This window comes from Sphaeroforma arctica (genome assembly GCF_001186125.1).
Source record: "Sphaeroforma arctica JP610 unplaced genomic scaffold supercont1.976, whole genome shotgun sequence".
Taxonomy (NCBI): domain Eukaryota; class Ichthyosporea; order Ichthyophonida; genus Sphaeroforma; species Sphaeroforma arctica.
Window position 1 is genome coordinate 1 of NW_014039582.1, and position 17734 is coordinate 17734.

At 40.7% G+C, this 17734-nt stretch overlaps 3 protein-coding genes across 3 annotated transcripts; 2 read left to right on the top strand and 1 right to left on the bottom strand.

Moving 5' to 3' along the window:
- Positions 1–34: 34 nt before the first annotated feature.
- On the bottom strand, positions 35–898 carry SARC_09513 (hypothetical protein). The gene has a single exon (XM_014296465.1). It carries the CDS (start codon positions 786–788, stop codon positions 105–107), a length of 684 nt encoding a protein of 227 aa, XP_014151940.1. The 5' UTR covers positions 789–898; the 3' UTR covers positions 35–104.
- A 2202-nt stretch (positions 899–3100) lies between these two features.
- Positions 3101–5001, top strand: SARC_09514 (acyl-CoA-binding protein like 1). Its single transcript, XM_014296466.1, has 3 exons — positions 3101–3341; positions 3925–4048; positions 4795–5001. Exons 1-3 carry the CDS (start codon positions 3339–3341, stop codon positions 4929–4931), a joined length of 264 nt encoding a protein of 87 aa, XP_014151941.1. The 5' UTR covers positions 3101–3338; the 3' UTR covers positions 4932–5001.
- Positions 5002–6193: 1192 nt separating this feature from the next.
- On the top strand, positions 6194–11048 carry SARC_09515 (hypothetical protein). The gene is made up of 6 exons (XM_014296467.1): positions 6194–6415; positions 7252–7336; positions 7497–7745; positions 8449–8678; positions 9403–9577; positions 9773–11048. Exons 1-6 carry the CDS (start codon positions 6273–6275, stop codon positions 10796–10798), a joined length of 1908 nt encoding a protein of 635 aa, XP_014151942.1. The 5' UTR covers positions 6194–6272; the 3' UTR covers positions 10799–11048.
- Positions 11049–17734: the final 6686 nt, after the last annotated feature.

Here is a 17734-nt window from a genome sequence, read left to right on the forward strand (position 1 = left end):
CATCTGTATGTATATAGCTTCACTCGCCCATGTGTGCTTTCTTTAAGTTTACTCGAATAAATACATAAATACGTATGAACATTCAATACAGGTTTATCATCTTTCTAATTTTTCTTCAACGCCCTTGCATCTGCTCGTCGCTTAAGATCAATGGCGGCCAGATCAGATGTCGCCTGTAGCAGCTGTATTACATTCAAGAGTTGTTTCAATACGCATAGAGGCGCACATGCGTACAAGAGTACTCTGTATAACCCCATGCCGTCGGTATAAGGTACTTCAATACCTTCGCTAAACCACAGCATATACAGACAGACAAAGAACCCATCGTTTGCAGCACACATAGTGAAAAGGATGGGCTTGTAGTAGTAAAGTCGAAGAAGTGGTTGATTCTGATCCTTGTGTGACTTTGCTCCCGTGATGCTTGTCACCAGCATAACCATCCAGTGGGATACAATATCCAAAGCGATGAGACACTGGAACGTGAACGTAATCTCACGTCGACCCAGCTGTGCACCGTACATGCATGCTAACTGCACCAACATTAATGTGGTTGCGCATCTGTCCGTAAGCATATCCAGAGCCGCTCCTAGCAGTGTACTCTGGTCAAAGTGACGGGCCGCCAAACCATCAAAAGCATCCAAGAAACAGGACAGTGCGTACAGCCAAAAGGTGGCGAATGGATCGACTTCGGCGAACCAAAATGCACCCAAGGCGAGGAATATGCGTGCGAACCCGATGAGATTCGGATAGAACAGATAAATGTTCTCCTGTGCTTGTGAGTCCCCCATGGTGAGATGATATGCTAGTACAAGGTATACGAATAACGGTGGTATTATGTATTTTCGTAATATATGTATCAGAATGTACAAGCAATTTTGATTTTTTTGAAAAAGTGTAGCTAGTAAATAGTAGACTTTTACATTTGAAAAAATAAATATATACATATAAGAGTGTGGGAGTGGGTCAGAGGGAGTCTATGGGACAGTATTATTAGAGAATTCAGATCGGTAGACTATTGGACGAGACGATTCACTATCTCTCAACTTTCACAACCGTCACAGCCTCACAGAGTCGCAGGTCACAGGTCACAACACACAAAAACATGTTTGCGTTCAATTTTCAGACGGCTATGATGTTTGTCAGTACTTTTGTCCGATGTTGGCGTGTTGGCGCTGACGCATAGGATTCTACTATTGAAATTTTGGGGCTATGTGTATAGAACGCGAATAAATTTTCTCTGTAAAGAATATGAACTTTTGAGTATGTAAACGAAATATATCCCTGCGAAATTACAAACACAAGCATCACATATCGTATAAACTTATTTATTTAGAAGAAGGCTATGGGTTCGGTCAAGCTAACGGGACCGTTGTAAAAAGCTTATATAATATTGCGATGGCGGGTTGTTCTATAATATTAATATTACAAATTTCTTAGTCGAACACGGATGTATAAAAATGAATGATAATCTCAAACTCTTAATAAAATCCTCTCATTATCAAGGGCATATCTGAAGCTCCTAGCCTCCTACTGGTCAGCCAAATATTCACGGGTTGACTTTGTTTTGGAAAGAATCTGTACCTATATGTGAATAGAAGTATGAATAGCAATTTCGAAACGCGGTGGCTCGCACCTAGTGGATGATGGCGACTGTAATATGGATAAAAGATATTCAAAAATAAAGTTGAATATTTACCAGCAGAACAGATATCTGCTGAGTTTTTATATATGCCTTTGTACATTTCCTACGCTGGCAAAAGCAAACTTTGTTATCTGTGACTGCAGGGCTCACGATCGCTCATAAATACTTCAAACCTGAAAGTCATCACTCACCTCGAAGTCACAAGTCCAACCGCACTTATATTTTTAGAGAAGAGGCCACAAAGCACAAGCCTGTAAATATGTACAGTACACTAGTACAGTAGGTACCAAGAGACCTAAGACATGCGGAAATACAAGTCCTAACTCCTTTATGTTTTACACTTCTAGAGGGTCACGAATACAATGTATGATTTTTCTTTTCTTATACTACATACAGTACATATATTGTTTTTATTATTATTTTCTAATCAAATTATATATAAAAATGTATGTACTGAAAGCGAAGTCCCACTCCACCAGAGAGCCCATGCTCCTAGAGTCCAGACTCCAGAGGCCCAGGCCCCAGACCCAGGGCCAGAGGCCAGAGAGCCCCAGAGCCTAGAGGGCCCAGACAATGGCCTTCATTTTTATATATAAAAAACCCCCTAGATTCTTTCCTAGTAAATTTCCCGCAAATCCCGCCCAAAATTTCGCTTCTAGGACATTTAGGCCCAAAGGTAGGCTGGAAATAGCTACTAGTCCAATCAATTTGTCCGTCACTCTCATTCTGCTGTTGGTCACCTTTTTGGCACATAAAGTCATAAAGACCAATATTGGCCTAAAAAGGCTGATTTTAGCCAATAAATGAAGAATGACGAGCTTAAAGCGCGTATTGAAATTGCATTTAAAATATACGTTTTTAACTCCCAATTCGCATGTTGGAGACCCGAGAGGCCGACTGGCCGAGACACATGAATTGTTGTCAAAATTTGGGAGTCGGAGCCACTCGGAGGTCGGCGTTTGGAGTTTTGGACTGTGTCACTGAGTCAGTGTGTCGTCTTTTCTATGTGTGTTCCATTACCCAACTTCTTGTATATTTTGCCTTGGAGTTGAGACTTGGAAACATACAATGCCTAGTTTAAGATTATCTATATAAAAAAATAAAAAATGTTCCAAATTAGGTATAATTAAAATATAAATGATGTCGTAAATTCATTCTCGACACTTCAAAAGTTCAAATGTTCAATAGGCCACAACAAAAGCGGGGTTCCAACAACTGGAGGTTGTGCTTGACGTCGTTATTTATTAACAACACGATTTGCCTCTCGCCTGTTTGATGATTTCACTTCCCAACTGCCAAACTGACAACTGCACTGCAGTCTGCAGGCTGAGCAGCAGTTTCTCGACCAAGTCTCTTCAAGTCTCAAGTCTCACAAGTGCTCAACTCCTCTCGAACAACACACAAGAAGAAGAAGGGACTTCAAACTCAAAGGTGAGACTCAACAACGAGAGCAGTGCACAGAGACACACACAAGAAGAGAGTTGATAAATAATTAAAAAATATATATAAACAATCGAACAAATATGGATATTAGGGTGGGGGACTGGGGGACTGGGGGATGCTTTGATTGCTTTCCCTTCTTTGTGCAAATAAAAAAGACTAACAAAAAATATTTATATATAAATAGCAAGTTCGCGACCGTACCAATTTCAGTTCATTGGATTCAATACAAACATCTCAACCCCTATCTAGGAAAATGGTATGTTGTGTCAGTAATCAACTATCTTCAAATAAATCTCTGCCGTCTGCAAGTTGACGTAAATACCTGGTACTTCTGGTTTTTTGCATGCTGTTCATACTTCGTCATCCTATCTTATGTTGCTTGTATATTATGAAGCTCTATATTATAAATCCATATTTTCATTCTAGTTATGATCCACTGACTGAACTGTAATAGGTATATTTCGTCACTATGCCTCGTAGCAAAAAACACTTCAATTGTATATTCTGTCAACATCGGTAATCGCATGCCAGTCCTATTTGCCCAACTCAAGCACATATTGCGACTGTTATGGTTGGTGATTTTTAAAATCTTGATACTAGATGTTGGGGTGCTTATTGTTGTCTTCTGCCCGTAGAATGAAGCAGTTTGCTGTCTTCTGCCCGTAGAATGAAGCAGTTTGCCTAGCTTCTACATACAAGCATACCAAACTCGTTTGTATCGCATTTTTGTGCTGCACACTTAGCTATACAATCTTGAATAGTAAACCATAGGCTCACATATACACTCTTGAATAGTGAAACATAAGCTCAATTGTACGGTCGTTTCTTGTTGACAATAGGATTTCGACGGAGCCCAAGTGGCCGTGAAGAACCTAAAGACCTCTCCCAGTAACGATGAGATGTTGAAGACATACGCCCTGTTCAAGCAAGCCACCGTTGGAGACTGCAACGCTGCCAAGCCTGGTATGTGAATTTTTGCGTGTATTTTTGCGTGCAACTTGTGTACTTGGTGCACTTATGTATCGCTGGTCTTGCTAGTGCCTGAATTGAACCCTGTTTGTTTTAGCACTTATATTATTAATACAGCTAACCCTGTTTGGAACACTATTGAATCTATAAGTTGTGCAGTACAAGTGCTGTGTTGTGCTTGCGCTTTGCTTACGTTCTCGTCGAATGATTTGTCGTCTATTGTACTATCGTTTGCATATAGAGATTACTGTGCTCTAGGTTTGATACTAGTAAGCATTGAATTCAAGTCCAGAATAGACAACGCTGCCTTGCCTGTCGATGCTATTGTTGTTGTTGTCACGACCCGTGTTGTATGCGTAAAGTTGATGATAGCACGTATGTGTCTGGAACTCGTTATTTATGCTCTTGAAAATAGTAGCATCGATTTCGTATTACACAGGCTGCAATGGAGTACAGTCGAAGACGAATCTCACAGATACCTAAATACGATAATTACTCGAAAATGTATCTACCCTGGAGGAAGTTTGCCCACAGTACTTCCTCATAGAAATATACAGGTTATACTGTACCTCTATTTCCGCAAAATACTCGTAAACCCTAAGTACTCTGGTAATTTTACTTTAGTGCACTGCTTGTTTATCAATTAGTTCATTAGTATATTTGTGTTTGTTTACGCAAGTTTGTATCGAGCTGCTTGTTTATTAAAAGGGCGTATTTTCTAATGTCACTTCACTTTACAGGTATGTTTGATGTCAAAGGAAAGGCCAAGTGGGGAGCATGGAACGATATTAAGGGCAAGTCCCAGGATGACGCCAAGGCGGAATACATAAAGCATGTGGAGGAGCTAATCGCCAAGTACGGCAGCACCTCAATGTAGATATAGTAATAGACCTAGTTGTTTGGAAGTGAATAAACTTTTACGTTCTCATTACTGAGTGGCAGGCAGACGCAGTGTGCAATTTTCCTTTCACTGGTGCGACGTAAAGTGGTCTTACGTCACAAATGGGCACGGAGGCACCGTATTCAGGAAATAATGCTGTTGAACAAGTTGTAGATTTGTGAATAGAATACAAACAAATTTGATATGCAAGTTGCGAGTGCTTCATCAGGATTCAACAGGAAGAGATTCAACGGAAAATGGTCAATAATTGTCCGCGGGAAGTTTTGAACGCTCAACCGGATGACAATTACGAACTGTCTTCCAAGAACTTCCAAATCACAATTTTAATTCTAACTTCGTTTGTAAAAATCTGACTTTAGCTTACAAGGGCGGACATGTAGAGTATGTCTGGTGTGATATTGAGTACGCCATATATAACAATATAGGTTTGTTCACAAGCAATCTGTGTGCGTTGCTTGGCACACAGGTTAAACAGTAGATCTACAATCCCCTTATAAACAAACCGAGTTTGAATATGTCGCACAGACGACAGATAAACGATGGAGAAGACACGAGTATATTTTATAGTTTGCATTGCATTTAATCGCAAGCACAGAGTTGAGCCCATATCATATTCACTGAATGCTGGAAGTTGTATTGATTTCAAGACATGATGACTATGTGTTTATTGTTGGTATTTATATTAATTAGAAAAAGCTTGCTATCCACGCAGCCCACGCTTCATTCACATTTTGGGCTCATAGCCTGCAATCCTGCATTGCGTAGACAGTATACCATACGGAAATGTGACCCCCGAGTCATACTCATACTCATATATAGACGGATGGACGCGGTAAATATGTATTGATAATGGTTGGGCTTGGAGTCGTGATATTACGTTGCGGCGTTATGGCCCTCTGGCCCTTGGATTTCGGTCGCGAGCAGAAATCAGGTCTCTTCCGACGACATTGTCCAAATCATGACCGTCTAGTTGTATGTACACAGTAAAAGAAAATATAATAATAAGAATTATAAAAGGGAGAGCGGACAAGTCACAAGTCAAAAGTCTTTACTCCCTACTAGGGCCCATTCTACAAATCCAGAGGACAGAGGGCCGTGATTGTTGTTGGTATTTCATATTTGAACAGTCATGATCATGACATCATCTTTTCATCATCCCATTTTTTAACAAAAAGAGTAGAGTAGAAACCCTATATCAATAACATATCGCCACTTCCCCATCTCATAGCCTTCTAAATCGAACACTAGCTCTACATCCCAAGTATCTGCAGCTCACGCTTGCGCCCTATCTCGTACAATACTCAACTATATCACAACATGGCTGTTACCATCATTCCAAGTGGTACACCTATGCCACAGTGGCTGAGAAATTTGTCGAGCGACGAGGCCGAGAAACTGGAAAGTTGGCCACCTGCACGGCATGGACAGGAGTTCGATTGGACCATTCCAACTAATGAACAGTATGTTTTAGTATGTTAGAAGCGGATCGGCATTGAGATGAGGTATATCTGTGGGGTCATTTATGATATGCATAGCCTACTCTTTTAATGAATGAATCGTATGTTTGCGGATGTGATGGATTTATACTTCTTGGTGTTATGTATTCTATGCAGTTGATAAAGTTTCATCATAGAGATGTTGAGCTTGGGTCTGTAAACGTGTATGTTGGAATGCCAAATTCAGGGTTGTATGAGCATGTTTAGGTCTGGAATAGATATATCTCTGCGTGGCTATATGTGATGTGTAGTTCCAAGATATACCAGGGACGCAATGAGCTTGAAGTGTGTTTACATACATATTTGAAAGGTCCTAATCATGGTTGTATGTGAGAGCACGATACACACGAGCATATATGCAGTTAGAGTTACAGATTTATTTCACAGCACAGCTAATACAACTGAAGGCTGATGGTAAAAGAAATGGACTCTCTCAGTTTTGTCGGCGCACGCGTACAAAGGATTTTCAGTACAATTTGTTGCGATATAATAGCGTTGTGCACGCCATATCGTTCAGGAAGGTGGGACTATCAGACTTCTCATTCGTTTAACATAGTTCTAGTTGCTAAATGTAATTTTTATACACAAGACCTCCAGTACTACCTAATCACTTCCACCTTTCTGATTTAAGTTGATAAGCCGTATGTGCTGCGATATAACTGTGTCACACACGTCACAATATACAGAGTGGTGGAGCTTGTAGGAAATTTGAAACGTGTGACATTGTAGTAGTTGATAGAATAATATACATGGTCTCTAATAGCGACTACTTATACCTTGCTGATTGTAACATCAAATAGATACCATGATCCAACTATAAACCGCTTTGCGTCCAAATTTGCCGAAGCTCGGAAACGCCTGGATTATGAATATCATCGCAATCCGGTATGTGAACGTAAATTTGTCAACACATATATCTGTAAAACTAGTAGGGATGTGATTGCAACTTGTTGTGCAGAAAAGATGTAGTGAGATCTGCCTATTCGACTATCCGTGGAATCGAATGGAATCAAATTAATGACTTATACATGTACGCGATGTGCAGGTATGTCCTCGTCAGGAACTTCAAGACGCGATTCTGACACGTGTGCTTGCGGCGAGTAACCCACTGAAGACCACTACTAAACACACGCGGAAACCATGGCTGGTGTTCACAGCCGGGGCTATGGGTGCTGGGAAGGGGTACGTTTTGTCTACATTACACAACGCGGATGCTTTCCCAATGTCGCAGTTTGTGATGATTGATCCGGATAAGCTGAAGAATGAGTTGCCGGAGATGGCGGGCTATTTGCAGGTGTGTATTTTTAGAGAATGTCAATTTGGTCAAGGATTAATATGTCTGTAACATGGTTTGTAGTATGAACATAATGATACTGTGTGTCAAGTGGTTTGTCTCAAGTGTAATATCGACGGACAGACGCGGTTCTAGATAGTAGCCGTAGGTCATCTTGTCAATGCTGTATATTGCTGTAAGCCGTAAGACACAAGGGTCGCAAACCTTGTGATTTTTTTCTATCCTGTCTGAGTACTGTACAAATTTTGTCACATTCTAGTGGTCTGAATATTTACAGAATTTCTGCGCCCTGCCAAAACATATACGCCCACGTTTAAATAGCTCATACCTCAGTTTGTACATTCACGTCTGCCAGTATACAGTGGCATACTCGTATGCAATCAGTTTGTACATTCACGTATGCCAGATACAGTGGTACACTCGTATGCAGTTATTATTGTACTTAATTTACATATACACCATGTATTTGTAACTATATCTGCATCACGCCTCGAGATTTGTATTCACTACATGTATGCAAATTCAAACTAAGCGTTGTATGTGACAACCTATTTCTGTGTCTCTACTTCATGCTTTTCCCTCGGGTGTGTGGACCGGTGCAATGTCAGCATTTACTCGCATATCACAACTTTTAATTATTGTATCATATGAGTCATATTGACGTTGGTGCCCTCTGAAGATATTCATCTCATCCTCCTCGCAGGAAGAAGCCGAATCAGCGGCTACTAAAGTGCATAGAGAGTCCACCTTCATGTCTGATGTCTTGTTTGAATACACACTGCTGCAAGGGCGATCCCTGGTTGTGGACGGAAGTCTACGCGATGTTGATTGGTACTCTGATTTGTTTGCGAGGATCCGCCGAGAGTATCCGCTCTACCAGATCGGAATACTGCACGTGAGTGCAGAGAGATCTGTAATCCACCAAAGAGCCAGGTAAGTCCATCTGCGTAAATGATGTATAGTAACGTATAAGACAACTCTTGTGATACATACATGTATACATAAAATCATGCACACACGCACACATAGAATAGTACACATAAGTATAGTAACGTATGAGAATACTCTTGTGATACATACATGTATACACAAAATCATGCACACACGCACACATAGAATAGTACACATAAGTATATATACTTTCTCATATATATGGCCGCTTCGCGTCATCTGTGTCAACTAAACACGTAACCTTATTCAGAATCTAAATTTAGTACCTAACATATATGTTATACATAGATTTACTTACTCAAAATATGAATAGTATATCACCTTTCAGTACATGTTAAACCGATCGAATATCTCTTTGACGGAATCGCACACACCCCTGACGATTTGACAAGCGATCAAACTTACGAAATCGCGTATATGTGCATATCCATTAACTACACCGGTTTTTATCCACAAGGTAGTGAATTCTACAGCAAGTTTGAATATAGGGCCGTATCATATATTTTTAAATTTTATATAAACTTTTCAACGTTATAGAAACATTTACCACATTTGAAATATAGTTTAACTATATGGGTTTGGGTCCGTTGATGTACAGATTGCATGCACCGATTGCATGCACCAATAAGAGAAATTGTATTCAGTTGAATTATCGCTGATTATTAGCCACTATTCTCAAAAAGTGATTTTGGATTTTAATATGTAGGAAACGGGCCGAACTTAGTAATCGCGTCGTGCCTACTGAGACAATAGACCAGTCCATTGCGCAGGTGCCAAAGTCAGTTAACACTCTGGCACCACTAGCAGATGTAGTGTACGAGATAGACAACGGGGAACACAGTGACTTGACTATTAGACGCAAGCTGGTCTGGGGCGAGCAGGTAGGGCTCTAGAAAACACCTTTGTTAAAACAACTATTTACAATTATATGCCAACCTGCAGATACGCGCATTTGATGCAACTGGCTTTAGGATTTCATTCTGCTCGATGTGTTGTGATCCTTTCATTCTTATGAGCAATTGGGTGTATATTGGTGCGCAAGTATTCGTAAACTTAACTTATGTACTGTTGTTCAGGTGGAGGTGGACCCCGAGGATTGGGACGAGTTTGCGACTGTGTGGGCGTCAGACGATGAGAGCGACTCTGACAGCGGAATGAACACTGAAACCGAGAGCGAGGTCGAAGGCGATGACATGGTATTTTTTGACAATGTTCTCCCCACGGTTACTGGTAGTACAATACTTGACCACAGGGAGATTCCATTAGACGATATTACTATGGGAAATACAATAGAGAATATACGGGTGGAGGTTGGTGTTGGGGTAAGGCTGGAGGTTGATGGTGGGGTAAGGTTGGACGGTGACGGCGGTTCTGGAGAAACGGGGGCTCGAACTGAATCATTAGATATAGATATGTATGATCGAGCGGAAGTTCAAGGGTACAGCGGACCTAAGTGGATCGCTAGTGACTCGCGATTGGTATCAAATGACACTGATCAGGTGTCAAATGAAGTGTCAAGGGATTTTAGACCGGTGGAAGTGCATCGTATGGAGAAGACTTTTCGGAGTAGGAAGGGTTCTGACGCAAGTAAGAAGGTGAAGCCTAAAGGTGATAGAGAAAATTGGTTGAAGTCCAGCTTGAGTATGCTGAGTCCCTGCCCGAAAATGAGATTGTCAAAAATCGGCAAATTGGAACAGAAAAAGAAAATCAAGAAAAAGAAAAGGAGCAAGATGACCAAGCATGTCAAGCGGACGTTAGGGAAGATGCGTTTAAGTACTAAATGCTGTATGGCGACATGTTGGGATGATGCTGGTGTGCAGAAAAAAGCCAACGATGTCTGGAAACAGGCGTATCCGAGCTTTTGTCCGCGGTGCACACTCACGGGAGACAGTCAGTGTGGTGTGTGCATACACGGAGACTACTCGTGTGCATGTAGGATATGTGGTGCGAAGTCTAATAAGACGATAAACGGGAAAGAGAAGGATAAGGAAAAGGATTGGTATCACTTGTCATGTCCGGTTAGGGCCAAGTTCTTCGATAGTTTGAGGTTTTTCGATCCCGCGGGGATGACGAGTATGATGACCAAGAGAATTAAGGATTAGAGCTCTAATACGATGACTATGCCATAAAACGAGTAAACAGTAAGCATCTGTGATGGAGACGGTCTCCTCTAAGTAGCTATTTCCTAATTATTTAATACCTCTTTGTGAATGTCGCAGTTTCTCACACAAGGAAATGATATCTTAGGTATGAACTCGAGTAGAGCAAAAACCTAGACCCAAGGATTACATTACAGATACATAAATTTTATGTATAAATTATCATGCATGACTAAACTGTACTCTTTCTCAGTAGGAAGCATTTTAATAGTGGTTCTGTTGTCAGAAGTAAAAAAGAAAATAGATTCTCATGGAATATAAATACCGTTTGTCTGTTTTCTTTTTAAAATTAGTATTGTGTATGGAACCCTGTATTGAAGATTGAAAAATACTAAGGTTTAATAAGTAAGTTCTCGCAACTTGATAGACAATTCTGTCTCCAAACATGCCAAAACTTCCTTGGGACAGTTACCAGTTAAGTGTGCATTCTCGCTTTGAAGTCCAAATCAGCTACGAGCTTTGCCTGTGAATCTATTCAAGGTGTGTAAGTAGTGTTTCTTAATACCTCACACTGGCGAGTCTGGGAATACCTCGGCGTGAGCTTTTCTCCGAGCATCTAATTGCTGATCAGCCTCGTTACACATGTATTAAGTGCGAAGATCTGAAACTTCCAGGCCTGTGTAGTTACTACCTTTTTCAAGTCCATTTCAGCTATCGGATGTACAAGTAGTGTGAACACGACTTCTCCCTACATAAATTACATATGACCACAACTATTCTGACCGAAGTGTCCATTTGAGCACCGTTCGTCGTATTGTCTTTCTCTTACCAACTGTCATCCCTTGTAAATTGTGTAATAGATCAGCCTTCGCCACACGGTGACTACACCGCGTGCATTCACACCTAAGCTCAGCCACTCCAATTACCACACACTTCTCCTTGGATACTAAACTTTCAGCATTAGTTTAATTAGGTTTTATGAATGAATCATCGCTGAATCATCTCTTTATAGTCATTCATCTCGGCTACAAGAACCGGAGTTTCATTTCTTTGTACAGGTCAGTGTATATAATATCTCGTATTATACCACGTGATTCATTTGCAAGACACGCTTTCGACATTATATTAACTATGTTTAACTAACAAGCAGATGTCAAAATATGAGACCAAGAACTGCTAAACCTAAAGTCCTAAATAATTTCACGTTCCGTAAACAGGCCAATCTGCCACTATACTTTGCTCGCACTACATATACTTGTGGAAATGTACCGATATATTCGGAGTTGTATATGTCCCTGTCCTTGTTGGAACAGATAGCGAACAAATTTTAGCTATCTCGCAGTTTTAGTATTCGTATTCTTGGCGATTCACACTCTCTTTGGTTTAACTACCCCAGAAAGACGGATCTCGCTGCAAAACGTGTTCCCGTGATACCATCTGGATATCCGTCGCGTTATTGAGTTTGAACGTCTTTCAGCAGGCCAAATAAATTTTGACGAACAGGCTCAGTAAGAATTCCAGTAATCCGTGAATTGCTACCAAAATACCAATACCCGTATTATCCACCGCGTTTCTTAAAAAATGGTATCAATTAACAACGATATGTCGCATACATGCGGTAATTGTTTGGAGTCTCCAAAAACCATTGCTGACAGGCATGTCATACGATTCTCATGCTACAAATATAAAAGCATTCGTCAATCATAGTAAGTATACTGCAATCATATTACTTTTGTAACCGTATAGACCCTCTAGTATCGCTGTAATCTTCCATATGGTTGCATTAGGCTGTACGACTAAATTTCAACATCCTACCAACTGTTGTACCTTCTAAATTGCCAGCTGCTGCCCTAGTTGGCGTTGAAATAAGCGATGCATAAGCATCACATATTTCTATATTGGTCAATGTATCTCTGATTTTCATATCAAGCCTTTCACCCGTTCCAGCGACCCGTGTTATCTCCCAGCGCAATAAATGTGAACGACTGTTGAGTAAGACCTCAAGTAACCAGTTCTACGTATTGCTTTCTATCGTTATTAATGCCTAGTAGCGGATCGATGAAAGTACCATCATGCATTCCCCATTACATTTACGCAGAAACTTCTTTCCTGAGTTAAAATATTCAGTTATCTGCTCAGCCGAACCTCAACTCTTCGTTAGTACGTTTTCTTAGCTATGCCCGACGAATACTGGGTATACTATTTAGCGGTGCTTTTATAAAGTCAGTAACTACCATGTCATCATCTCCTTCTGCGCCTCCTTGCCCACCAGATATTAATGCATCATAGGTGTAGAAAGTTTATACCCAGAACGCCGTTCATCACTCATCGCCAATGATAGCCGTAACAATGGTGAACGCACAAATATCATCTGATTGGTATACAGCGTCAATCGCTGTTCTAACTACGTACGTGACCTGATATATCATTTGTATCTACTAGCTCCCAAAATATGGCTTGAATCTTCTGTGTGTTCCATCCCACGAATTCATTATCTTCTAAATGCGTATTTAATATTGCGGCAGTATTTTATTTTTTAATTGGCCACTTTAAAAGCTATCAGCGTTCAGTGGTAGTAAAGAAGTATACCATTTATCTTAGATATTTTCTTCAGACTATATTAATAAAATGAGTATGCTTTAGCGCTAATGAGTCTTCATACTCGCCTTTCCAATATATTTCAACTCCTCTTTTGACAGTAAATGTTGGTGTTCTACTTGGATTTGGAGTCCCCAGATGTTGGGTTTCACCGACAGCCGCAGCATGACGGCGGTCAATATCCAAGGACACTCTTAGGAATGTTCTCGTACGCGTATTCATTCTCTAGCAGATGTGTCGCGTGACTAGAGAATGGTCATAAGCAAGCTAATTGCCAATGAATGAAGACTAACATCCTCTGACAGGTCACTACAAGGACACTCTTAGGAATGTTCTCGTACGCGTATTCATTCTCTAGCAGATGCGTCGCGTGACTAGAGAATGGTCATAAGCAAGTTAATTGCCAATGAATGAAGACTAACTTCCTCTGACAGGTCACTATCCAATGGGTTTCTAAAATAATCTTGTGTTTCTACAATAAGCACTAATATCGCCTTTTATCCACTATCAGTAATGATCTTTGTTTATGTATACACGTGATTGTTGTATCATGCCTCTTGCTGTAAATAGGTTAAGTTCCAATCTTTCTTCTCGTTGTCATGTGTCTCAGCAGCTAAGGCCTGCTCCCGTTATGTTTTTCTCTCAGTTTGTGTAGTGTCTCTCCCAATACACAAACAGACCTAGTTACTGCCGACGCATCGCTTTTAAGTCCAAATAAAGTTTGAGTGTCACAATTATGATCACGAGTTCCTTGGACTACGCGTAGGTGGTCTCTATAATTGCGAAACCGTGCTTGATAGCCATGGATGATTGCTGCGATACCAATCTACCATCACATCTAGCAGATACTAGCTTATTCCCTATATCGATTTGTATCCTAACCGGCATCCAACCTTATCAAATACTTATCTATTAAGAGTATTTTCTTTGTGTCAGCTTTTCATAAATAACAAAAACTACAACTGTGTATAGATGTCTGTTTGATTATGTCTATTTGTGTTGTTAAATATCCACCTGCTTAGCATCGAATTTACGACTGGCTGAGCATGCAGCAGTTTTTTTTCTGCCACGCTTTCGTATGAAGTCAACTGCTCGAGGTTCCCTGTGTCCTCAACACCGACGTCTTCACCCTTCACCGTTTTATATCGCAGTGAAAGGTCTTGCTGATACTGTATCGCTACTTGAAGATATGTCAATGTCTTTATATGGGTGTGTACGATTTGTGCAAGCAGGATGTGACGCTTTGATACTAGAAAATACTTGTGGGAGTGCTTGAACTCTTGTAATCCAAAGTATGCTAAGCTATAAAAACTCCAGTCTCAAACGTCTCATCTAGAAGTTCGTATGTGATCACACCCTTTCTACTTCCATAGTAGATCATGTAAATAGATGGCTCCGTTACTCATAGCAAATTCATATCTCACCCAGAAGTCAGATATACCTAGACCGCTTAGTAAGAAAATATTAAACCAAGCTTGACATCGGAGTTTAGATAATCGGTTTACAATTTGGGCATAGTCTTGTAAGATAGACAGTGTGCACAATGCTACTCTGTGTACGCTCTACTATTGCAGTATTCAATCGGCCTCGTCAGTCCTCCCCCACTTCAACAGAAGATCACTTATACATTGACATAGATAAGCCCTAAGGTATTCTACCATTGTGGCACTAGAAAACATAGGTAATTCACTATGTATATATTGTACAAATGATGTAAAAATTGCTTTCACGACTTCTTGACTGTGTGCCTAGCAATACTAGGGCGTATCTTTTATGCTCATACTATGACCCGTAATTTGGTAGACGAAGGATACAATTGTTTGTGTGTTTCCAGTAGTTGTCTGTTCCTGTTGCTGTTCTTTATTATCATTATTACTAGTATTATCACCATCACCATTCCTATTTCTATTTCTGATACCAAGATAGTTTATCAACTCTCCCCTAGTAGCAGAAGTTTCTGGATCAAGTTGCTTCACTGATATAATATGGCGTAGACGATATTGTTTGTGCTTTGATTTTGATGTTCATTATCGAGAATGTTAGCGTATGGTGACGCTCATATCAAACATCATGCAAGGATAATGATAATCAATATTCATTGAACGTGTATCGTCTTGCACCCAAGCTTTTGGTATAACCTGTTACTACAGTACAAGGCATAATTATGCATGCCGATACCTTCACACAGAAATGCGGAACATTCTTTACTGACTAACTGGTTGTAGCAAACGACTGTTCCAAAACAGCCTCGGAAGTCTGATCTTGCACTCCATATATACCATTGATACTAACAATCCGGTTAGCGAACCCGGCCGTCACATCTGCGTATCGAGTATTTAAACCTCCATCTCCCTTGCATTGCCATGCTCATCAACACTTTTTCGCTGGTTCGGTCACTAGCACCTCTCTGTCCTGGTGTATAACCTGCGTCTCCAACAGAGCTCTCAAATATTGTTTAGTCTACTGATCTGACTTGTGCATGGCCAACTCCTTGTAAACGTCGGTCGAGACAGTTGTAGCTGTTTAAAACGTAAACGCGGAGTAGGGTGGTTCTGAACGAGAGGTTTTTCAGAGAATCCATTAAACTGAAGATTTATATCAACCAATGAGAACCCATACTTGAGATTTATTGAGAAACTGACGAAAAATGACAAACCGTACCGTTAAAGTACGTTTGTCGACCATGACATAGAATATGTGCAAAAATTTGATTGATCGAATGAAAAACAGCCGTTTTATAGATGCGTTGTCAAATGTTGTGTGTTTTTGAGCGCTAAATTTGGTTGTGCATACGCTGTTCTGGGGATGTAGTTCTACACTCATATGCACTAAAGTTTACCAGGTAACTATCTATGAAAGCAGTGAGCGAATATAGTTGAATATAAAACGGAGTTGCATGAAGGAACCATGTTGCACAAGGAATAATATAGACTCACGAACTTTGACATTTCACCATGACAACATAGCAACAGCAGGTTAGCGCAGCATCGAATCTGAATACTATAGGAACGCAACACACAGCATCGACTTCGTTTAGTGTTCAATGTCATTCCTGTCCAGAATGTTGGCACACTGCCGTCGGATCAATCGGTGGCGACCATTACTCAAGAGTTGTCGAGCTCTTCAGGCTATTCATCTGATTGGCAAGGAGAGATGAACAATGTTCGGCATGGCTTCGTGAACCAGCTTACAAAGAACACATACGAAGAGATGAAATGCTGGATCTGACAATATAATATTTACTTGTCAAACGTGACGCAGCAGACAAACTTGTGCATTCGCGAGAGTATGTCTATGATGTACATGACAAAAAAGGGTTTAAAGTGAACAGCTCAGGATATGGTAACAACTGGCTCTCCTATTTGCTCTCAACCCCTCTGAGCGTAGAACTATTGAAGAAGAGCTAATCGGGGAAGAATGACAAACAGGATACTCAAACAGCGAAACAGAAGAATGAGACCATGACGCTTAACAAGACTGACAATGCCTTCAAGAGATTCTGTGCTATTATTACGCACGAGACACTACGTCGGGCTTGTTTCACTGGAAAAGGGTGGTACTCGTGCTAAGTTTGACAATAAGGTCACCGGGGATAGTAACGGATTTGGCTCGACGTAATTTAAAACTTTATGAATCCTGATGATGCGTGGAACACGACTAACGACACAATTCTTGGAAATGGTGAAGACGAAACGAGCGGCTCTCGCAGTACTGACGATCATGTTGCGTATTGTGAGAGGTTGCATTCTGACTGGTTGTGTTGTAGATGGGTATGTTGTGGCTGGTTGTGTTTTAGTTGATTGTGTTGTAGTTGATTGTGTTTATTGAGGTTGGTTGTGTTGTAGTTGGCTGTGATGAGGCTGGTTGTGTTGCGGCTGGCTGGGCTGTACTTGGCTATGTTGTGGCTGGTTGTATTGTAGTTGGTTGTTTTGAAGCTGGTTGCGTTTTAGCTGGTTACTTTGAAATTGGCTGTGTTGTAGTTGGTTGTGTCGAGGCCGGATGTGTTGCGGCTGCTTGTGTCGGAGTTGATTGTGTTGTGGCGGATTATGTTTTAGTTGGTTGTGTTGAGGCTGGTTATGTTTTAGTTGGTTGTGTTGAGGCTGGTTATGTTTTAGTTGGTTGTGTTGTAGTTGATTGTGTTTGTTGAGGTTGATTGCGTTGTAGTTGGCTGTGTTGAGTCTGGTTGTGTTGAGGCTGGTTGTGTTGAGTCTAGTTGTGTTGTAGTTGGTTGTTTGGATACGTAAAGGCTGGTTGTGTTGTGGCTGGTTGTGTTGGAGTAGGTTGTGTTGTGCCTGGTTGTGTTGTAGTTGGTTGTGTTGATGCTGGTTGTGTTGCGGCTGG